The sequence below is a fragment of the Elephas maximus genome, chromosome 15, assembly GCF_024166365.1.
Source record: "Elephas maximus indicus isolate mEleMax1 chromosome 15, mEleMax1 primary haplotype, whole genome shotgun sequence".
Lineage (NCBI taxonomy): Eukaryota > Metazoa > Chordata > Mammalia > Proboscidea > Elephantidae > Elephas > Elephas maximus.
This window is the reverse complement of record NC_064833.1, coordinates 51,940,712-51,965,950: the sequence shown is the minus strand read 5'-3', so window position 1 is coordinate 51,965,950 and position 25,239 is coordinate 51,940,712. Positions and strand designations below refer to the sequence as shown.

Here is a 25,239-nt window from a genome sequence, read left to right as displayed (position 1 = left end):
TTAAGAAGTACCATTGGCATTAGTATCAAAAACATTTAATACCCACGGATAAATTTCTTAAAAAGCTCTGCAAGCCTCTACACTGAAAAAACAAAACTGAGGGAAAGAAGATCTAAGTAAGTAAATGAACAGATGTATTATACTCATGGACTGGAAGACTGAAGATTTTTAACGTGTCTATTCTTCCCAAATTGATTTCTTAAATCCAACATAATCCCAAACGAAATCCTAGTAGGTTTTTCAAAATAGAAATTGACAAGCTTGGAGAATTTATAGTGCCTGAGTTCAAGCCTTAATTCAAGCCTTAATATAAGCTATAGTTATCAAGACAGGGTGGTGCCAGTATGGTGGTGGTGGTGGTAATTGCTATCAAGTCAGTTCCCACTCATGGCAACCCCGTAAGTTCAGAGCAGAACTGCTCCATGGGGTTTTTAAGGCTGTGACCTTTCAGAAGCAGATCCCCAGACCTGTCTTCCGAACTGTCTCTGGATGGGTTAATTCGCCAATCTTTCGGCTAGTAGTTGAGCACTTAACGGTTTGAGCCACCTAGGGACTCCATGGTATGAATGTTAAGGACAAATAGATCAATGCAAAGTACAGAGTCCAGAAATAGACCCATTCAAATACTGTCAATTAATTTTTTACAAAGTTGCCTAGATAATTTCATGAGAAAAGGACAGTTCTTTCAACAAATGGTACTAAATACTAGAATGACTGAATAATCATATGGGCGGGGAGGCGGGGAATGGACCCTGACTCATACTTTCAGCATATTCAAAAATTAATTTCAGATGGATCATGGACATATATATGTATATATAAAATTTCTAGAAGAAAACATAGGAAAATATTTTTGCAATCTTGGGGTTGAATAAAATATCCTAGAATACAAAAATAATTAACCATAAAATAAAAAAGTGGATAAATTTGACTTTAGCAAAATTTAAAGCACCCTAGCTTAGTAACAGAAAACCCTGGTGGCATAGTGGTTAAGTGCTATGGCTGCTAACCAAAGGGTCGGCAGCCCGAATCCGCCAGGCGCTCCCTGCAAACTCTGTGTGGCAGTTTTACTCTGTCCTGTAGAGTCGCTATGAGTTGGAACCGACTTGACAGCACTGGGTTTGGTTTTGGGTTTTAGCTCAGTAATATCACCAAAAAGTACAGGCCTTCCCTATTCTGGTGAGACCAATCTATAAGTCCGATAAAGTCTTCTAGATTGTTTTCAGTTTCCAATACTAGAATAACATGTGGGTGGCAGCTTCCCCACTGAAATGCATTTTAGCTCAGCAAAAGCTAACACCATAATGGAAAAGAAACAAAATTAAAAGAAAAAAATAATGTTCTGATATGCCTTTGATCCTCAAACCTATTACGTGAAACAGACCAAGGTGTCAGCCTTATATATGTTCTGCTATCGTTTGTGTAGAAACTTATGGGGAAATGGTATATACGGGAATTTGGATATACATAAAAAATCTCTAGGAAGACTCACAAAAAACGGGTATTACGGCTTTCTTTCGGGAAAGGGAAACCAAGTAGCTGGGACACAGTGGTGGGAGGGAGACTTTACCCTTTTGTATGTAGGAGAACTTTGAACTGATTATTTTAACTAAAATAATAATAAAAAAAAAATTTTTTTAATAAAAATTTACTGTGAGAGATGATGAAATCTGAAGACAGAAAAAATGATATTCATTTTCACACACAAAAGAAATGGAATTTTGTGCATTTTATTTAACAAACTTAGGCCACAAAATATGTGTAATTTAAATCTTCTATAGACTATATTCATGTACTCTGGGAAACATGAAGCTTGCTAGGAAAGGTTTTTCCATGGCTTCTTAAAAATTGTTATCTTCTCCTTTTTACATTAGGATTATATCTGCAAAGAGAGAGATGGAATTAAATGACATCTAGATAAAGGATGGCATGTCTTTTTCACTTTTAAAGTTAAAAGGCTTTCAAAATATAATCTCTTCTTTTGTAAAATAGGATAAGAATGCCAATTTCATCCTTACGATCAGATTCTAGGCACTGACATTTTTCCTTCCATTTATCCCTTGGATGAATATTTCATAAAAACAAAACATAACAACAAAAAATCCTGTAAAGCACTAAAATAATTAATGAAAACAACAGCTTAAAAATCAGTATGTATTTATACTTGTAATTTTGGTTTCAAACACACACATACAAAATAGTACACCATTTGCACAAAAGAACATAATGAAGCGAAAACGTAATTTCCTTTTTACAAAATTTTCTCCTAAAGTAATGAACCAAATGTAGCTAGGTGGCCAGATATTCTCATTTGACTATTTATTGAAATTAACAGTTTGTCAATATCTTCACCATTAATTTATATTGTCAATAATGAAATTAGAGAATCAATCAAACTGCCTGCAAAATAGACTAAAAAATATCGTACTTCTTGGTTCTACCTTTAAGTAGGCTTGGGAAAATGTTATCCTCTGCCAGCCATGACTTATCTATAATTATTTTATGAGTTTTTAGAGGTAAATTGTTATAATGTTTATTAGGCCTGCAGGAATGCTAAAAATGTGTTAAATCAGAAATTATAATCACCCACTATAATGCTTCTAAAACTATGTACAAAAACCTGCTTTGAAACTCTAATCTAGCCTTTTGTTTTTATGCATATACCAAGTAAAACTAAGTGGTTTGGCATTTTACTTGCCTTAATTCAAAACCCATTCATTCATGGTTCTGTTAATGCTGAAAATGTCACAAATTTATAAGCCAAATTAACCCAGCTCAGGAACCTTCTTTTGGTTGAATGCCCCCATACAAATTTTAAGTACCTTGTGATTTCAGCAAAACAGAATCAACCTCAAACCTCACGGCTATATCCGGTAAACCCAATTAAGAGGTACTCAAAGAGTAAAAAGAAACAAGTTTAAAAAAAAAAAAAATTCTTCAGGTGAAGGGACTAGTTATCTCTTTATAAGGAGAAAGGAGAGACGGAACAATTACTTAATTTTTTTATGAACAGAAATGTTATGTACATCTCTCAAAGGTACACGAGAAAGCTGAAATGAAACTTTACCTAAAGAGATCATCGGCAAGAGACTCTTCTTTCGCATGTTGATTTTGCACCTGTCAAAATTAAAATAATTTAAGTACCTGCTCAATGATGAATGTATAGTTAATGACCTGCTACACTGGGAAGCCACAGTCATCTCTGAGGTTTTCATATCCAGCAGGCCACTGAGTCCTATAAGCTCTTGCCTCTACATCTCTCCTAGCCAACAGATCCTCTCCATTTTCACTTCATGTCAAGATTATTGTGGAAGTCCCTACTTAAACCACTTTCTCAGTCATCTCCTCTCCAAAGCCGCCAACATATTGTTGCTAGCTTGTTAGTTTTTAAACATTCTTCCCAGCAAAATCATTTTACCAATGAAATTTCAGTGCTTTGAGGGTCAGAACACTGGTGAAGAGTGCAATATTGACCCTTAAGAGTCCTGGTGGTGCAGCGGCTAAGAGCTCAGCTGCTAACCAAAAGGTTGGCAGTTCGAGCCCACCAGCCGCTCCTTGGAAACCCTATGGGTCAGTTCTACTCTGTCCTATAGGGTCACTAGAAGTCGGAATCGACTCGGTGACAATGGGTTTGTTTGTTTTAACCAGAACAGTTCACAGGTGACTTGGCTCCCTTTTTCTGATCCCAAATCAGGTCTAAGAAGCTGTTGTTGAATTACCTCACTCACAAAGTAATTTTAAATATAATATCACCAAACTCCTAAAGCACTTCTAAGAGGTAGGATCTGAAAAACACTGTCCTGGGTATATATTCCTAAACTCCAGCTATGATCCTACCGTTTACCATGTAAATTCAGTTAGCAACCTAAAATGCTAAGTTATTTCCTGTGGGGGGTGGAGTACACACCCTGGTACAGGGTATTTAATTGAAATTCCAGGAGAGGGCCAGCCCCATTTTTTCCATAAAAGCAGCACATAGCTCCAGCTGAGCCCTTCCTTTCCCCATTCACTGTCTTTAGGCAACAGAAACTCTGCAATGTGCCTGACTGCTTGAGTGCGCTGCCATGCTGACAGTGAGGTCCCAGGGTAACTCTGTTCTTTAAGGGCAAGCTGAGAGGGCTAGGAGAATTCTGATTACAGGCAGTTCCGGGGTCACGAACATCCACTTTGCAGACAGCTCATACTTAAGAATACTTAAGAATGCATTGCCATAAAACCTATTATATTAAAAATTTGAGTTAAATACAATGGTTCATAATAACAAATGCACGCACTATTTTGTGACACTCATGAAAACATTGCACAGTTTGGAAGCATTTGATTTACAAGCGTAGAAAGGTAAAATATATACTATATAGTAAGACAACATTTAACTAACTGATGCTTAATAAGAACTGTATGTATTTGTTCTGATGTACCTACAAATTCGACATAAAGACAGACTTAGGAACAGATCTCATTCATAACCCAAGGACTGCCTGCACGTTAAATTTTTTGCCTCCCAAAATGGCTTTAGAAGCTAATCCCTGCAGAAGATGGTACTTGCTGTTTCATAAGGCAAACAGAATCCCTCTTTAGGCAGCTGTTAGACGGAAAAAAAAAAAAAAAACAGCAAAGTTACTCCATAAACTAGAGAAAAGAGAGAGAGAGATGTTGGAACAGAACATGCAAGACAGATGAAGAACCCAGTCTGCACCAATAACCTGAAACAAAAAATAAGAACATGAAAGCAATAAAATAAGAACAAAAGATTAGATGATTAGAGAACCACAAAATATATACTTAGAAACAAGACACCATGAAAGAACTAGCTGAAACAGATCCACAAAGATTTCAGGTACTGGTATTATTAGGCAAAGAATATAACTGTTTAATATGCTTAAAGACACAAAAGAGGAGCTTAAGATATCAGCAGGAAAGAAGATTTAAAAAAGAATGAAACAGACTTCTAGAAATGAAAAAACAGGTTTAATTTAAACTCAGTAGATGGATGGGATACCAGACAGCTGAAGAAAAAAGTAGTAAACTAGAACACAATTTGAAGAAATTACTAAGAGACAAAGAGATGAAACACATAGACAAGAAGTTAAGACACATGGAGGAGAAAGTGAGATTTAACTTAGGTCAAACTGAAGTTCCAGGGGAGATAACAGACAAAACAGGAAAAAGACATTATTTGAAAAAATAATGATGAGAAATGTTCAGAATTGTTGAAAGAAAATTCCCAGATTTAGAAAGCCAAGACCACACATACATTAAAACCAAAAAAAAAAAAAAAAACACCAAACCCAACCCACTGCCGTTTAGTCAATTCCAACTCATAGCAACCCTAAAGGATAAGATAGAATTGCCCCACAAGGGTTTCCAAGGCTGTGAATTTTTATAGAAGCAGAACGCCATGTATTTCTCCCGTGGATTGGCTGGTGGGTTTGAACTGCTCACTTTTTGATTAGCAACCAAGCATTTTAACCATTGCGCCACGAGAGCACCTATCTTATATATTATATAACTGATATATTTATAATAACCTAACGTCTTTTAATTGTTACCCTTCACTTAAATTTTTGTAGTCAGTCCTGAAGTTCCTTTTACATTAAGATACAAACTGAGCTGTTTAGTTCCCATTTTATATACATATTTTTTTCGTTAACAAAATAAACCTAGAGTTCCCTTAAAGAAGTGTTAGGGATGATGCAAAGTCATCTTAATGCTTTGGCATCAGTTTTCCTGAACGAATGACTGAATGATCTTGGCTCACTTATTCTAAACTTGGTTTTAAGAAGAATTTGCTCTAAGGAAACCACAAAGGACCAAAAATGCAATTCAAGTACAAGTCTGGGCCTCAGTTCTTACGAACCTCCATTTCCTGCCTTAACCACTCTTCTAATTCTCTGTTCTTCTGAGCATGATGAGCTATCAGATCTGATCCTCCAATGATGTGTGGAAGTTTTCCTGCTCCAGGAAACGTGACCTGTTAAATAATGTAAGTAATGAGGTTAAACACAAATTGAGATAATTGTTTTTTAAAAAGCAAAGACTGTAAATTGAGCATAACCTAAGAGCCAAAGATAGTTGTATCCTATAGATGAAAATCAGTGAGAGGTAACTATGTTGCTGGACCCATCTGTTTTTGCCCTCATCTCTTCTAGCTATTACTATATCCAGATTTAGACACGACACTGAGATTTACGCACTAGGAAAAATTTAAGATCTTTATTTTGGGGTTAGGGCCTCAGCTCATCATCTAGCAATTAAAGCAATTCAAGGTGAACGTACACTCCAGAATTTAAGGCACTCTTTTTTGTTCTAAAGATTTTAAAATTGAAGCCATTTCTAGCATCCTGAAAATCTAAGTTTTTTGAAAACTTTCTAGTTTATAGATCCCTAACAAGAGATGTTGAAGATGGTAACAGTTTATACTTTCAAAATAATTTTTCATTGTTTATAAATAAGTGACTGCTATAAAAAGGGGGAAATTCTATGTGAAAGGCATATCAAGCACACTGTTAATATTGTATTTAGGGAGTAAGTAATAAATTCTTAATATTTATGGGACATACTTTTAAAATTTCAGTGTATGAAGTGGAAAGTGAATTTTAAATTTGTCTTCATCAATAAGCAGTATCTTAAAAGTACAAAGAGAGCCATGTCATTGGTTTAGAGATTTAAAGAACAACTCGATCAAAAAATGCCTTCACTACAGAGACCATCCAGTTAAATATCTTTCTACATTTTGGTTTGAATTTGATAGGTTCAAAACAAATTCCTTGGTCAAAGGTATTAATATTTCTGAAGGTTTTAAAAGTTTTTCCAAAACACTTTCCAGATGTTTGTACTACTTTATACTTCTTTCTAGTATTAATATGACACTCCTGTGCCAACAGAGAACATTATTACTTTTTCCTTGGTAATTTAACCAATTAAAAAAAAAGAGCACGTCTGTTTAATTCTGGTTTCTTTAACAGTTACATTTTTTAACACCATACTGAACATGAAGTAACCATGCAGTAAGAATGGCCCTGTGAGACTCACAAGACACAGCTGTGGGGTGGGACAGAGTAAATGGTATAAAACACAAAAGTAGCAAGTTAGAGATATTCTCTTCTTCCACTCCAAGTAGAAGAGATTCTTCCTGTCGAATTAAGTTCAGAATCCTTTAGACACTGTCATAGCAGGCAGAAAACTAATTTAACCTTGAAAATGTTAATAGTAAATGCTCACATTAGAGAAAGCTACAATACCTCATAATCATGGCAAGAATCGTATAAACCACATGTAGAGAAAAGCAGTCTTGCACAGAAATCACTTTTGAAATAATAATTATTGTAGTCTCATCAATGTATAAGCAAAGGATAGCAGTTAGTAGGTCTGCAGCAAGAAGCAAGTATCTCAGAAGAGATTGCAAAAGGATAAACAAGAGAATACTGACTGGATCAGGACTATTTGTTTAATCATACTGATAAAATAATTACCATTTCCTTAGGGAGGAGGAACGCAGGTCTGATGGCAATGCTTACTGTATATATTTATATCTCATTGTATTTATACAGAAACCCATGTGGCATAGTGGTTAAGTGCTACGGCTGCTAAACCAAAGGGTCTGCAGTTCAAATCCGCCAGGTGCTCCTTAGAAACTCTATGGGGCAGTTCTACTCTGTCCTGTAGGGTCACTATGAGTCGGAATCGACTCAACAGCACTGGGTTTGGTTTGGTTTTGGTGTATTTATACATGTATAGTAAAGGCTATAGTTTTCATTATTTAATGTGCTCAGTTATTTTAACAAATGCCATCTTTATAAAGCCCGGAATTAAAGAACCCCTTCAGGTAGTCATCAAACAATATTAGAATTGGTAGAACCATGTCCTTACACAGCTAGAAGCCTGTTGCTTAAGGTGGGGAAAACCAGGTAAATAGCATTCTTTTTAAAGAATTCAGTCTTGATGAAGTTTCTTTCATTCCAGGTGTTTAATATATTCACTATCACGTTATGTCTTTCCTCATTTTTTAAACTGTTTTAAGCAGAAGAATATCATCAGGTATCAACATAAACCGCTTTTCTTACTATTTAGCACTAAGAGTAGCTCTAAAAACATTTCAAACACTGCCCTCTTGTGATGTAAAGAAATACCTACCTTTTTGAATTTCTTGAAATTCTTTAGTTGACCATAATCATTATCTACAAGGGATGGATTTCTGGAGGCAGAGTTACTAACCACCAGTGATCTAAATTCAGTCAGTATCACCTTTCTTGGAAGCTTCTCACCGTCATCCTGAAGTTCATCATTGTTCTGAAATGGGGTAAAGATGGAGAGACAAGAAAGAAAATAAGTTACTTGTTATTTAGGGATCTAGAGAAAAAAGTTCAACTACTTGAAAAACAGTAAAAAAAAAAAAAAAAAAGGTTTATTTCTGGTACCTGAATTATTTTTTTGGAATCAAATCATATATATTTCAAAACCATAAAATTACTCAAATGTTCTATAACTTTGGAAATTTTATAACAAACTCATCTATAACAGAAGGCTGAAAATGATACAGTATTTTTAGTTTAGTAGCCTATCCTAATATCATCTCAAAAAACAATTTACCTTCTAGAATATTTTTTGACACAAAATCTCAGCACTGTCTACTTTTCATTAAAAATGTACACCAAGATTATTATACATATTGTTTCTATCGGTCTTCATCTTTAAGTTTTATCGATTCTCAATAGTTTGTATTTTCAGTACCGCTGACACTTCAAAAAAATCAACCATTTTGGACAAACTACCTCTTCAAATGACAAGCTACTTTTTAATTCTAAAAGATTTACTTGAATATATATGTTAAATCTGCCTGAAGATTTCCTCTTGTTACCATTCAATTGCTGGATAAAATTCTTTGCTTTACGTCATTTACTATTAACTGTCTAATTAGTTGCATATCAGCATTTCTACAGCTACTCAAGGCTGACCATCTTAGTTCTTTTCACTGCTGAACTATATAATTCAAATGGAAGTAGCTAACAGGTCTAAGATAAAGGTAGTCAGAGAGAGAAGGAAAAAAAAAGAAAAATTCAAAAGAAAAGCTTCATCTGATAGTGACAGAATGAATTAGGATCTCTAATAATTTATTATTTTTTATATTTTTTTAATAAAATACAGAGCCTACTACTTTTGTACTGTGTGAGTTTATAAATATTTCATATCCATTACCCTATGCAATAGACACAACAACCTTGTTGGAAGAATAGCAACCTCGCTTTAGAAACAGATGGCTTAATGTTCATAAATGTGAACATGATTCGTTCAAAGCCACAGATCTACAGACTAGCAGATCAAGCACCTACACCCAGGCTTCTCTCCACACTCACTCTTTTCACTGTATCATGTCATAATATGATCTATTTCCAGAGGAGGCACAATTGTGAAACTGACCAAAATTGCAGAAAAAGAAATAATCCTAAGGTAAATGGACAGAAATCGATGAGATCATGGTCAAATCTTTGTAAAGAGTAAGTAATACATAAAAACTTCCTTACAGACAGTTCTTCTTTACTTGACAATAGTGACTCTTCCTTGTTCTCACATTTCTTTCCAATTTCATTTTCTTGCTAAAGAAATAAAAAATATTTGTTCTTTGGAGTATAAAATGATACCTTTCAGAAAACTTCAGACATATTCATCATCTTTGACCCAGTGATTTGACTTTCAAATATCTTTCCTAGGAAAATTAAGAGCAATGAGAATAAAAGTATATGTAGACAGAGACATTACAGCATGAGTTATAATAGCAAATTAGAAGCAATCTAAGTTCATGTAAGTAATATGTTTAAAGAATATTTAATGAGAAAATGATCATAATATAAGTAAATAAAAAGTGGCTTCAAAATTGCATTAACAGTAGATTCCAAGTATGCAAAATAAGATTTAAAAACGAAAGTATCAAAATTCAGAGAGTCTGGGAAATTGAAAGTAAGGCCAACACTAAGGCAGAGTTATCATTTACATAAGCATAAACTAGTAGGAGTATCCTGCCAATAGTTTTCCAAATATTTTCAGCGTAACAGGAAATCTTACAGATATACTTTATACTTAGAATTCAAAAATAGAAAAATGGCAGTTCTGTCAGCAACATGTTTTCGAGATTGCCTTTCTGAAATAAAGGAATCCATCATCAAAGTATCACATTTTGGCTTTGTTAAAATTACAAAAGATTTTTTAAATAAAAGGATACAATTTTTTTTTCTGGTAATCTCTTCTGTAGTTAGAAAAATTAAGTGCAATTCCTTCAATCCATCAGTATTCACAAGGATGTCTAAACAAATTCTTAAAATGATAAAAATAAAGAGTTAAAAATAAGCTCACACCCTCTGAATAAGGTTGGTGGATTTTACCAATCAATGTTAATTTCCTGGTTGTGATATGGTACTCCAGTTATGCAAGATGTTACAATTGGGGGAAACTGGGTGAAGAGTTTATGGGACCTCTGTGTATCTTCTTGACAACTGCATGTGAATCAACAATTATCTCAAAATAAAGACTTTTAAAAAAATATACCCCACTTTGGAAGCCAACATAATTTTGTGACTAGTTTTCTTACTGAAAAAATGTAATGTTGGAATACAATGATTTAAATCTTATTATATCTAACAGCATATCAAAATCAAATTCACTTTCTAAAGGTCTAGTACAACATATTTTGTACTGTAGTTTTTATTTAGAATGTCATGAATGCTGAGATACTAAAATAAGAATAAAGGAACTTATGCTATAGAATCACAGAATAAAATAAAATAATTACATTCCTTTACATCATTATATACCATGTAAACAAAGCTTGGATATTAAATCAAGGTCTTTTTTGGTCCAATGAAGACTGTTTAATGGCTCCCAAGTCACTGGTACATGGTGCTCAATTCTTGCCTTTCCCAATCTGGGCTCGAATGCCCAATTCCTTGGGTGATAAGGGCTCTGGGAAAATATGCTATGAAAGCTGGGATTCAGGAAGATTAATTAGCAGCCATACAGGATGGACCAAAGAGTTCCACGACTAACAAAACCACCACCATTTCCAGACAGAGCTGTGGCCACTGTGAGCAGTAGGATAATCTGTGATAGAATTTAATGAAAAAGAAATGGCTATAAAAGAAAAAGGATAAAGTATGCAGTATGACAAGAAGACTAGAAACAGAAAGTAAGAATATATCAGAGAAAATGAAACAAATACAGGAGGAAAGGGTACCACAAGGGAAATGGACTTCCAAAGGTCCACCCAAAATAATGTAATATAAACAGGGTCTAATTTTCTTAAGACTAAACACTTACAATAGAAGTATCCTGAAGAGTTTGGAGCTAAGGTGCCAGTGTAAACTCATAATGCAAGCAGAATAAACATATCTTTATGAAGGTATGTACATTTATTAAACTTACCAAATCATCCCTTGCATTTCACCAAACACCCCATTAAACTAATTTATCTACTTCTACCTTGGCCCCTCCCTGCCTTCTCTTTCTCCTGGGAAAGTAGACCTGATGGCTGGAAGAGGGGCCATCTCATACAGCAAAGACTAAGAAATTGATTTAAAAAGAGAAAACACCAGTTGCCAGAGTCAACTCTGACTCATGGCAACCCTACGTGTCAGAACAGAGCTATGCTCCATGGTGTTTTCAAAGGCTAATTTTGGGGAAGTAGATTACCAGGCCTTTCTTCTGAGGCACCTCTGGGTGGACTTGAACCTCAAACTTCCAACCTTTCGGTTATCAGCCGAGCAAATCAACCATTTGTACCACCCAGGCATTCCAGGAAACTGATAATACCATGAAACTGACAATGCAGTTTTGGATTACCTACTTCCAGGCTTCTTTTATTGGAGAAAAATAATCCTATCTTATTTAAGCCACTGTTTTGAAACAAGTCAAAAGGAATTCTTAATACAATCAGGAAACCTTCTCTGGTAGAAATTCAGTACTGAATCCAGATCTCTGGGGCTCTGGCCCGTGAATCCATACTTTCAGAAAACTCACCAGGTGATTCCAATGCAACTGGTTTACAGAGGGCATTCAGAATTCAAGCAGGAGAAATCACAGATGCTGAGGATTCTCTACCTTTAGGGAAAGTCAAAGGCGCCTACACATGATTTGTTCTTTTAATAGCGGTTATCGACTCATGTGGGGGCAGTGGTGGTTCAGTGGTAAAATTCATGCCTTCCACGCAGGAGACCTGGGTTTGAATCCTGCCTTGGCAATGCACCTCAAGAGCAGCTACCACGCATCTGTCAGGTCTTCAGTGGAGGCTACGTGTTGCTATGATGGTGGCCAGATTTCAGTGGCACTTCCAGACTAAGACTACGAAGAAAAGCCTGGAAACGTATTTGTGAAAATCAGTCAATGAAACCCCACGGATCACAATGGTCCAATCTCGTTGTGCTTAGTTAGGGTTGCCATGAATTGGGGGCTGACCTGATGGCAGCTAACAACAACAACAGATTTATGGAGCGCTTCACCTGGTAGCACAGTGGTTTAAGAGCTCAGCTGCTAGCCACAGGTCAGCAGTTTGAATCCACCAGTGCTCCTTGGAAATCCTAAGGGGTAGTTCTACTCTGTCCTATAGGGTTGCTATGAGTTGGAATCAATTCACGGCAATGGGTTTTGGTCGCACACACCAGGTTTTCAACAAATGCTTATCGAAATGATTGTAGCTTCCAATAATTCAATCCTCATCCTTTCACTTAGAATTGTCCTTATCTTGTAGCTGTTTATAGGAGGGGGTGCCTACTGCCAAGAATACAGAATGAGCTAACAAACCCAGGCTGGAAATCAGAATATGAACATTTTGATTTCATCAGGTCTGTGCTCTCACCTAATGAGCTAACCAGTCTACAAATGATGAGTCACTTTACTGATTCAGAAAACAGGATATAATCTGAAGGATTTCTTAAACCGAAGTGGGTAAGACAAATTATCACCATTCACGAAAACAGAAAAAGACATTAATGACCAAAATAAAAATAAAAATTCCTAGTGACAGTATACATGTTTTATCCTGAAAATTTGTTAGTAAACACTTTGTTTTAGTAACTTTCTTCTGCTTTCTCTGCCTGTTTACTCTGTTAGGGCACCTCCTATACTTAACATTGTGGCCAAATTTCTGATATAATACTACCGCCTAATCTGGAAGTCTATGAAAAAACCACATATATGAGTTCTCATTCATTTTATGCTATTGACGTATCAATGCATTTTACCATATTGACCAACAAATTCTTACACTTAATGGCTTTTGAAGACATTAATTTTTTTCCTTTTTTCCCTCAAGTATTCGTAACAAATGCTCATACTGTCAATACAAAATCTAAAGTACTTCTTAACATTCTAAGTTTTTGTTTGCAAGAATTCTCATTAAAAATGTTACTTACAGATACTTTGTTACTTTCTGATACTGTTTCATCATTAAACATGCCATTTGATTCTATAAGCAACTTTGGTTTTTTTCTAATATTGATATCTTCCTCTTGTTTTTTAACTTTCATTTCAATTTCCAACTCTGGTTTTGTGTTCTTGAGTAACTGCTCTAATACTTCATCTTCTATGGCCAAGTCATCAATTTCTTTTCTTTTTTTGGACGTTAGCTTTTCTGGAGGAAGAGATGCGTTGGTGGGATTTTTCACATTCGATTTTAAATCTGTATCTGTAAATACATGGTCTGGCTTTTTGTCCACAGGCTCATTCTGAAACGGATTCTGTTCCTCGTGTCTCCATGTTGACAGTGTAGCCGGTTGTGTTTGCTCCAAAAGAGAACAAGACATTTCTATTCTGGCTGATTTGGATGAAGACATTTCTTGATTTTCTTCACCCCTCCCCCTTTATTTAAAAAAAAAAGGAGAGAAAAAAACAAAAACAGAAAATGAACTCAGCTAGGTAATTTTTAGTTTGGCAATAGTTGTCCCCCTTTCCTGTCCCCATATAATTCACACTGTACTCTTGATTTTATTAACAATCACTGCAAACCAAAAAATAGACATTTTAAAAGAATACACAATTCACATACACGCTACTGTTTTGATAGGACTGATCATCTCTGTGGCTAAAACAATATGGGGATGTCTATGTTCTCAGCTGAAGCAGTGTTAGTTGACAAATCAACACGGTGGAAAAGGTAGAAAACGTAAAAATACAAAGGACCTGTTGCCAGGAGACCGCAGCTATTGTAAGGAACTGGTGGGCAGGGAGCACTTCCCCTGGGAACAAAACCTGATGGACTAATGAGAGTTGGATTCAGGATAACAAATCAGAGTGGCTAAATCCAGAATATGCTGCAGACTGTATACTGCAAATAATATATGACTAAGAGTTTCTTATACAACATTATATCATTCATTCTATAAAAACTGAATGTAAATTGTACTAAGCGCCATAGAGTACACAGAGACTTTGCTCCTCAGGAGTTTACTGGATTCATGGTGATATTTTAATAATAGTGGTCTCATGTCAGAAGCCCTGGTGGTACAATGGTTAAGTATTTGGCTGCTAACCAAAAGGCAGGTGGTTTGAATCCATCCAGCAGTTCCATGGAAGAAAGACCTGGCAATCTGCTCCCATAAAGATTACAGCCTAGAAAACCCTATAGGGCAGTTCTACTCTGTCCCGTGAGGTCACTATGAGTCAAAATTGACTGCACAGCACCTAACAACAACAACAATCTAATGTCAGGATACAGGACGCACTGAAGACAGACCAATGAAGAGGTTTTATAATAATTTAGGTGATCAGAGTTTTAACCAGGAAGTGGGCAACAGAAATAGGTGGAATTTATATGACACTGAAAATAAGAATCAACATTATTAGTTTGAGGAAGCAGAGGAGAAAGAAAGATTATGATAAGGTGAACCACTAACAAACAAAAACTCAAAACATTCAGTAAGAGGGAAGAAGAGGTTTTAGGCATATTAACTGGGAGAATAGCAAAAAATTCCTGGGGAAAAGTAAAAGTGAAAGCTTTTAAGGAGAAGTTAGGGCCAAACATACTGATCCTTCCTATAGTCATGAAATTCTCAAGGTAGAGTATACAAAGTATTAAGAGCAGTAGGGGAAGGAAGAGAAGTCTTTAAAGTGCACAAAGGGGAGAGTCAGAAAGGAAGAAGCTGGACACGACTCTACCACTACAAAAACCAAGAAAAGAGACCGCAAGGAAGAGAAAGGCTCAGGAGCTGAATGTTACCAAAAGGTCACGACAGTCAGTAATTGCAATTTCAATGATGTCCTATCAAGATGAAATACTCAGGTTAAGAAATAGTTCATACAGAAATGGAAGCATTAACAATAGTCTTCTTTTCTGAGAAGTTTAACAGTGACTGTAAAGAAAGAAGAAGAAAAAAAGCAGTAGCTAAAGGAAGAAAGTGGATAATTTTTTTTTTTTGCTTTAAGTGAAAGTTTACAATTCAATTCAGTTTCTCATACAAAACCTTAGACATATTGTTATGACCCTCCTTGCTCCTCCTATAATGTGACAGCACACTCCTCCTTTCTACCCTGTATTTCTCATACCCATTCAACCAGCTCCTGTCCCCCTCTGCCTTCTCATCTTGCCTCCAGACAGGAGCTACCCACATAGTCTTATATGTCTACTTGAGGTAAGAAGCACACTCTTCACCAGCCTCATTTTATGTCTCATGGTCTAGTCTTTGTCTGAAGAGTTGACTTTGTGCATGGTTTTAGTTTTGGGCTAACAGAGAGTCTGGGGGCCATGAACTCTGGGATCCCTCCAGTCTTAGTCAGACCATTTAGTCTGGTCTTTTTACTAGAATTTGAGGTCTGCATCCCACTTTTCTCCTGCTCCGTCAGGGATTCTCTGTTGTGTTCCCTGTCAGGGCAGTCACTGGTGGTAGCTGGGCACCATCTAGTTCTTCCGGTCTCAGGCTGATGGAGTCTCTGGTTTATGTGGCCCTTTCTCTTGGGCTCATATTTTCATTGTCTTTGGTGCTCTTCATTTGCCTTCGCTCCAGGTGGGTTGGGACTAATTGATGCATCTTAGATGGCTGCTTGCTAGCTTTTAAGACCCCAGAACACCACTCACCAAAGTGGGATCCAGAACATTTTCTTAATACACTGTGTTATGCCAATTGACCTAGATGTCCCTTGAAACCATGGTCCCTAGATCCTCGCCCTTGCTACTCTGTCCCTCAAAGTGTTTGGCTGTATTTAGGAAACTTCTTAACTTTTGGATTAGTCCAGTTATGCTGACTGCCCCTATATTGTATATTGTCCTTCCCTTCACCTAAAATAATTCTTGTCTACTATCTAATTAGTGAATACCCTTTCTCTCCCTCCCCACCCTCGTAACCATCAAACAGTGTTTTCTTCTGTGTTTAAACCTTTTCTTGAGTTCTTATAATAGTGGTCTTATACAATATTTACCCTTTCACAACTAATTTCACTCAGCATAATGCCTTCCAGATTTATCCATGTTATGTTTCATGGATTAATCATTGTTCTCTATTGTTGCGTAGTATTCCATTGTGTGAATATACCAAAATTTGTTAATCCATTTATCTGTTGATGGGCACCTTGGTTGTTTCCATCTTTTTTCCACTGTAAACAGTGGTACAATGAACATGGGTGTGCATATATCTATTCCTGTGAAGGCTCTTATTTCTCTAGGATATATTCCAAGGAGTAGGATTGCTGGAAGTTATGGTAGTTCTATTTCTAGCTTTTTAAGGAAGCACCAAATCAATCTCCAAAGTGGTTGTACCATTTCACATTCCCACCAGCAGTGTGTAAGTGTTCCAGTCTCTTCACAATCTCCCCAATATTTATTATTTTGTGTTTTTTTTTTAAATTAATGCCAGCCTTATTGGAGTGAGATGGTATCTCATTGTAGTTCTGATCTGCATTGCTCTAATTGCTAGTGACCATGAGCATTTCCTCATGTCAGATCAAGGAAATGTTTTAAAAAATAAGAGGGAGATTGGGCATTTGAAAACAGAAGAAAAAGATTTAGAAGATACTAAAAATGATAGAAATTGAGAAAATAATTGATGGAACATGATCCTTGAGAAGGTGAGTGAAGAGATCAAAGGCAAGAGGTAGAAAAGTCATTTTAGAACTCAGCTGTGGGAAAACTCTTCTTCAATAAAGGAAGAAGAAGTGGAAAGGAAGTGCAGTGAATGAAGCGACAGATTAGTTAAGGTACAGAGAAAGGAAGAGGAGGGAGAATCTATCTAATGACTGTAGAGAAAGAGATTAGGGCATTTCTTAGAAGGAACAAGGTCAAAGTGCCACAGCTTTCCAAGGAAGCATACTTAACCAGAACACAGACTCAAGACAGTACCATTCTACAATATTTTCAGGAGTAGAATTATTGAAAATATACCTTTTTTTGGTCGATGGCTGAAAGTAGTTTTTGATGGAGTTGGTCTGTTGCTGCTGAGAAACCCGATCTCTACCTTTACTTATACCTGTGAATTTGGTTGGCGAAAGCTGATAGTCTGGGACTTTCACCTTGACGAGAGTATTTGAGACTATATTATCACTATTACAGCTTGTTTTAGGAGGTTCCTTTACAGCGGATGTTTCTGGTGAAAGCATTCTGAATTTTTGTTCCATTCTGGAGATTTTGATTTCTTTTGGACTTCCACTGAAATCCATACTGTAGCAAAAGAAAAGAATGCAAGGAAAACAATCAAGGCTACAGCAACATTTATCTAAAAACAAAGTTCTTTAAATAGTTCTAATATCATGTAGGGAAACCCTGGTGGCGTAGCTGTTAAGTACTATGGCTGCTAACCAAAGGGTCGGCAGTTCAAATCCGCCAGGCGCTCCTTGGAAACTCTATGGGGCAGTTCTACTCTGTCCTATAGGGTTGCTATGAGTTGGAATCGACTTGACGGCACTCAGTAATATCATATAGCTTTAGAAGATAATTGTCTTTAGACAATAATTCAGTGAATATATTTTATCATCACAAAAATGTAGCTCCTTTGTCATCTAAGCTCCTTGAAGGATGATACCTTACTCTCCTTTATAACCTACAGCACAAATCACCAGGAAGGTTCTACTACAAATAACTACCCACACACTTATGGAAATATCAACTTACTTTTCTATTATAAATTAACCAAGGTGATAATCCTAGGTAACTTTGGTTCTGCTGAAAATTTTTAAAATTATTTACATGCAAATACTACAAAAGGAAAAATTTTTTAAAAATCAGAAAAACAATAATCTACTATCATCCCAGTATCATATATAATGGGGTATTTAGATCACTTTGAATATTTTCTTATGGTTATATTGCATCCAGATGGCAGTCTCTAGAAGAGAATAAAACTCTGGCTACCAGAAATATTTTAAACACACATATACATAGTTCTATAATCTATGGCTGAATAGACACCACCTTTGCTATTCTTACTTCACAAAAACACAAGGAGTAAAGGTGTTGTTCAACTAACAGTTTCTCTCTAAAAAGTTAAATCTGGCCTCAGTGTAAAACAGAGGTGTAGCAAAAATTAACATAAACGTGGTCTAATACAGTGACACCAGTGGTATCCTTCAATATGAACACCTTATTATGGAATGTTTAAAATAAAATACACAGTCATAAATGCAAAACATCACAGAATCCGGAAGAGCTACTCTCTTCTTCCTCAAGAATACCCTCTTCAAACAGAGAACCACTGAAAAAACTATCCTTATGAACAAGTATTAACTACTTAGTCAGCCAGGTATGCATATAAAGTAGCTCCAATATTCAAATGAAGTTAATGTCATATAAACAAACAAATTTGTCCCAAATTTATTCCACTCATCACAAAGTAGCATAATTCTTTATAGCTTTCCATGTACATTTGTGCAGAATGAAAAAAAAAAAACTTTATCGATAGGGGTTGGCAAATTATGGCCTGCAGGCTAAATCCAGCCAACCACTTGTTTTTGTAAATAAAGTTTTATTGAAACACAGTCATGTGCTTTCATCTATGAGTTGTCTATGTCTGCTTTCATGCTACAATGGCAGAGCTGAGTAGTTGCAACAGAGACCAACAGCCTGGAAAGCTGGAAAAATTTACTCTCTGGCCCACTACAGAAAAAGTTTGCTAATCTCTATCCTAAGATATATTTTCCCTGACATCCTACTCTCCTATGCTTTATCTCCTGAGAGAGGTACTGATAAAAGCACTGCCCTTACTTCTTGAATATGCTATTCATTTACTGAAGACTACTAACAATAGTTTGTTAACAAAGAAACTTTACCATGTGTTGGCTTGCTCTGATTCTGTGTCAGGTACATATGTTGTGGTATTCACTGGGACAGTTGGCATTAGCTTTTCACTGAATGACAAGCCTTGGGAAAGGCTTGGCCCTGGAGTCGTTGGCTTTAATCCTGTAAATCACAGAAGTGAAAAGAATCACAACTGCTAGACACAAGCTGAACATTTGGACACTTAAAATGGTTAGACTGTGACATGCTGAGGGAATTAATGAGGTAATATAGCACACACTTGTCTCCAGTCAATAGAGCCAACAAGTATTTAACAAAATAGTTATGAGCTGCCTGCCGGCATCTATGATGGGCTTCTTTAAACCAAATCATTTTAAGGCACCTCAAATCTTTTGTGATAAAAATGTCAACTTAAATAAAATCAACTTAAATTCTAGTTCAAGCTACGCTTTCAGACAGTAGACTAAACAATTACAATTTCTCCCCACATAAGTTATCTTTATACCAACATCTACACAGATCAGAATTAATGTGAATTTTATTTTTAGAAAAAATATGTTATTTGAAATGAAGGCACTTAATAGTTTTAGACATAAATTTTTGGCTACTTCAGAAAACCTTAAAGATTACCATATTGTTTTACTTACTCAAATAGCATCTTAGTTCAAGTGCCAGTCTCCTGAGATACTTCAACCTCTCACATTGAACGAGGCGCCCCTCACTTCTGCTCCCATACCACTCTGTGCTTCACTCTATGAACACACTCATCACCACCAAAGTCCCTGGTTAAGTTATTTAACCTCTCTATGCCTTAGTCTCCTCATCTGTAAAATGCAGGTACTTACGGTACCTTTCTCACAAGGTTGCTTCGAGGACAAAATGAATATATGGATGTGTGTGTGTGTGTTAGTTGCTGTCGAGTCAGCCCAATTCATGGCAACCTCATGCATTACAGAGTAGAACTGCTCCATAGGGTTTTCTTGGCTGTAATCTTTACAGAAACAGTTCACCAGGCCTTTCTTCTGTGGAGCTCCTGGGTGGGTCTGAACCACCAACCTTTGGGTTAGTAGCTAATCGCAAACTACTTCTAACACCCATGGCACTTAGAAAGGTGCTTGCTACACAGTATACACTGTGTAAGTGGTGGCTGCTATTACTATCATCACTTTATGCTATACATGTTTACTTGTTACTTTCCCTTATAAGACTGGAATCTGCTTGAGAAGAGGGACTAAGTCTTGCTCATTTCTGTCTCTCCAGTGCCTAGAGCAATGTTTGGTACATAATAGATATAAATAAATTAATGAAATCAAATTGTTAACTGAAAAATTTTAAAAGTTGACATTTACTTAATACCTAAGCTAAATTATCACTGTTAGGTCTTCGTGACACAGGATATGCTAAATAAACGTTCATTACTGATTGAATGTATCATGGACTGCCAGAAGAATGAACAAGTGTGTCTTCGAAGAAGTACAGCCAGAGTGCTCCTTGGAAGCCAAGATGGTGAGACTTTGTCTCACGTACTTTGGACATGTTATCAGGAGGGACTAGTTCCTAGAGAAAGCCATCATGCTTGGTCCATGAGAAAAAGGAAGACCTTCAATGAGACACACTGACACAGTGGCTGCAACAATGGCCCCAGGCATAACGATGACTGTGAGGATGTCACAGGACCAGGTAGTCTTTCATTCTGTTGTACATAGGGTCACTATGAGCTGGAACTGACTCGACGGTATCTAACAACAACTGATTCCAAATGCAAGTATTTCAATTACTTCTACCACTTTTCTTGCATGACCTCCTTAAAAGTTTACTGGCATTTCCTTAAAGACACATATCCCTACAGTTCATTTCAGCTTACACAGAAATCTGCAAATAATAATAATAAATGCTCACCAGAAGAAACATCTGCGTACCTAATTTAATGACGCAGAATAACTGGCGTTTGTTAACAGTAAGATTATTTACAATGATCTCCTTAATAAAAATACCATGACAGTGGGAATTTGGTTGGATGTGCTCACCTCACTATTCTAAGCACTGAGCATAGTTACAAGCATGTAACAACTGCTCAATAAATATTTGTTGAATAAATACATGAATGAATACGGAAGAAAAGTGTTTGGTACATAGCACGGAAGGGCGAGGGAAGGAGGAAGATACACATTCAAGGCTGGTTGTGTCCTAAAATTGTTTGCAAGTCAGAGATCCATAACTTGGAACCCACACAGACCTATCTATGAATATGGACAAGAAGTGATACTAATAATTATAACATCTATTTCCACTCACATTTATGACTTTGTTTCTACATGAAAAGATACAACAGAAAAATTACTGACTTAAGAGTCAGAAAACCTGAATTTTATAATTCGCTCAGCCATAAAGTACTTATAGGACTTTAACTTCACTTGGCCTTGTTGTCCCTTACCTTTTAATAGAAAGACAGATTAGATGGTCTCTGAGGCCCTTTCAGCCATAAATACTATTCCAACAGTGGGTGATAACAACGTGTTGCTCCACACTGGCAAAAATAATCTTGTGCACCAATAACTTTATTCAGTTAAACTAATATTTAGACCTACTATGAACAAATGCTGTGCCTGTTGCTGTCATGGGATCCAAAATTAATAAGAACTTATGATCAGGTAGCTGAGAAAGAAATGGAAAGTGATCATATTGCAAAGTACAAAGAAAGAAAATCTATCACTGAGATACAAAAAAAGTTAACTAGAGTGTAGAACACAGAATAATCAATTCTGACTCAGAGGAGTTATGGAGGGAGAGAAAACGACTTAGAAAAACTTCATGAAGGAGGAGACAGGATTTGTGGAATGAGTCAGATTTTGATAAGCGAGACTAGCATTCTAGGAACAAAGATCATGATGAACAAAGTCAAGGAGTATGGGAACTGTGAGTAATACGGCACATATATTCCATAGGGAAGCACACAAAAAAACATGAGGATAGAAAGAGTTAGGCTGCAGCTAAACCGTTGAGGGCCTGGGAGTCTAGACAAAGGGACTGGAGACTTGTCCTGTAGATAATGAAAGCCAGTAAAAATTTTGAGAAAACAGCAGGTGACTGAAGTGGCAAAGTGAAAGAGTAACTGTAGAAATAAGTTTGGAGGCAGAATCCTTACTGAGGGCAATTATAACAGCCTGCAGCAAAGAAAGATGAAAGGGCTTTAAATGGGACAGTGACTGCAAGAAGGGATGGGAGCAGACCTCTTGAGTAGGTTTTGCTGAGGGACAATTTCAGGTCTGGTGATTCAGTGGATGTGAAAGGTAAGGAAAAGAAAGAATAAAAAATGACCAGAATGCCTCCTCCATTTATATAAAGAAGACACCTTTCTAGTTCAGTCCTTCCCAAGATATTCTAAACCAGCGGATTTTGGAGGAGTTTGTATGAGAAACACCAGCTTAAAATCTAACAAAACAATACAAACAAACCAAAAAAATCCCCAATGGCTAGGCCACATTATAGAATATCCTGTATTATGCAGAATGTGAATGTGCATTAAACAATGTTTCTAAAGCATATACCAGGTGAGAACCAGTTTTCTAAATAGAGAAACAAAGGACCATTGCCCCCAAAAGGGGTCTGGGAGAGTAGGGAGCTACTGACTTAGATCTAACAATTCTGTTTATTTTTATAGGTTTTTTTTGTTGTTGGTAAACTCTGAAACTGCTGATAGCAATCTTTTTTTTTCTATACCAGAATAGAAACCCACTGTCAACAAAATAATACCTACAGCACATGCTATTTATAAAGGTTGTACGAATTTCTAACAGGTAGGGGAAGAGTAGTTACTGCAAGAATACTTCTCTCTAGTTTCTGACTCTAAGGATGAGTTTTGGTAACGTTCATCATAGATTTCTGGGAAATATTAATTATATCACGATCCCACCAAAATAGGTTATCTGGCCATTTATGGAACTTCATAAACCAAGTGTCTGTATCTGAAGGTCACCTATGCCTAGACACAAACATACCTAGTGTACTCAATGGGAAAGGGTAGAGATATCAGGTGAACACACATTCTTATTCAAATTATACAATACTAGCCTGTCAATTTTTTATCAGATGTCTTTCCTCCTGTGTATGTTCCCAGTCATTCCCACACCATCAGTTCTCACCTGCACACGTCAAAGTATAAGCCATCTGCACTGCAGTATAATCATGTCATAAGAGCTGGGGCTTAAGAATCAGCTTGAACCAATTACTTGCTATGTGATCACGGGCAAACTTACTAACCTCTCTGTATCTCAGTTCCCTGATCTATAAAATGCAGATAATGTCATCTATTATAAAAGGGCTGGTTTCCAGATTACACTTTGGTCATGTACATAAATCACTTGCTCCAGTCCCCCCACACTCAAGAGACAGCAGCTATTACTATTACTAATGATTTACACACTTAATTAATCCCTGATGATTAGGCCCTGACAGTCCACTCCTTCCAAAATCTAATTTAACACATTCTTTAGTTATTTAAACCAGGGTTTCAGAGTATAGCCACTTAGGCAGTGCACTGCCCAACTCTACGGGTGTCTTTTAAAGGATGATAACATGAATGATATCCCTTGGAGTGTACAATGAGGTGCTCCTATTCTAACCTATCTCTTTTAGCAAAGTCCAATAAGACTTGACGAAATTACTGGAGAAAGAACCCAGGAGGCAAGTAAATGTATACAGGAATACCGAATGGATGCTTTTGATAGCTAGGCAAAGAAAAGTTACCAGAGAGAATAAATGTAAAAATCTCCAAGGCAAAAAAGCAGGAAGATGAGAATGAAGGCACCATCTTTATGATGGCATCATTAGCTAATTTTCAAGAAAGCTATAGGAATGTTTTCTAAACGACAAAGAGGTAATAGTGACTGCCTCTAAGTACATTGGCTTTCATGACAGTCAGCTCTGAGAGGATTATGATAAGCACTCCTTATTTCAGAACGTGGCGCCACCATCCACCCAGTTACTCCATGGCAAAAAACCAAGAATTGTTTCTAACTCCTCCACAGCCAACTTCTGCTGAGTCTAGTTCCAAAATAAATCTTGAATCTGTTCCTTTTCTGCACCTCCACCACTACGACCCTGATCCAAGGTACCAGGCTCTCCCTCACCGGTATCCTTACTTCTGTTTTGGACCCCTGCACGTGACTGCTAAGCTAAAGGTTGGTAGTTTGAAACCACACAGTTATATCATGGAAGAAAAAGCCTGGCATTATGCTTCTGTAAAGATTACAGCCAAGGAAACCCTACGGAGCAGTTCTATTCTGTAACACGTGGGGTTGCCTTGAGTTGGAAACGACTCGACAGCAATAACAACAAAAGGATCCATTTTCCACACAAAAGCCAGAGTGCTCTGTTCCTTCTACTGCCCAGTTTCTCACATGGCTTCCTTATTTTGGTCATTCAGGACACATGAGGCTCAAATGCCACATTCTCAGTGCGACCTTCCCCGACCACCTCATCTACAATAACCTGCTGCCAGTCATTGCTGTTGTATCTTCCTCCTTGTACTGGTCCCTCTCTGAAATCATGTGTGTTTGCTTGTTTACTGTCTGAATCTGGACCTTTAGGATATAAAGCCCACAGTAGTAGGGACCTTGTTTATTTGGTCAGCACTGTATCTCCAGCACTTAGAACAGTGCCTGGTACAGCCACAAATATTTATAGAATAAATAAATAAATAAGTAAATGAGTTGTGAAAGACGGTGTATATGATTAATCCTGGCAAGAGTAATGTGCATATAGCCTATAATCAATTTACATAACAAAGTTACTAAAGAATTAATAAAATGATGTTTTAATTACCTGTACCGGGCTGGCCCCGAGGATCACAGTAATTCTCCATAGTCATGAAAATAACTGCCAATCCAATTTCTGATTCAGGAATAGGTCTAAGACCCTGCCTATTAGAATAAGATAGTTTAAGTATAATGGCATATTAAAACTAACAACTTCTATTAATAAGATGCTATCAAGCTGAATCAATCTTTTTTTTCCCCCTAAAGAAATATCACAATTTT

At 36.6% G+C, this 25,239-nt stretch overlaps 1 protein-coding gene across 2 annotated transcripts in view; it reads right to left on the bottom strand.

Moving 5' to 3' along the window:
* Positions 1-1,720: 1,720 nt before the first annotated feature.
* Positions 1,721-25,239, bottom strand: part of NBN (nibrin) — a 35,614-nt gene continuing 12,095 nt past the window's right edge. The window contains exons 8-16 of one of the 2 annotated variants that reach the window (XM_049853995.1): positions 25,025-25,122; positions 19,234-19,363; positions 17,354-17,629; positions 13,398-13,842; positions 9,522-9,593; positions 8,134-8,289; positions 5,858-5,971; positions 3,068-3,117; positions 1,721-1,882 (exon numbers count right to left, since the gene is read on the bottom strand). In XM_049853995.1, the coding sequence (XP_049709952.1) occupies positions 1,852-1,882; positions 3,068-3,117; positions 5,858-5,971; positions 8,134-8,289; positions 9,522-9,593; positions 13,398-13,842; positions 17,354-17,629; positions 19,234-19,363; positions 25,025-25,122 (1,372 nt within the window). In that variant the 3' untranslated portion in view covers positions 1,721-1,851. The other variant, XM_049853996.1, reaches the window with a different exon arrangement.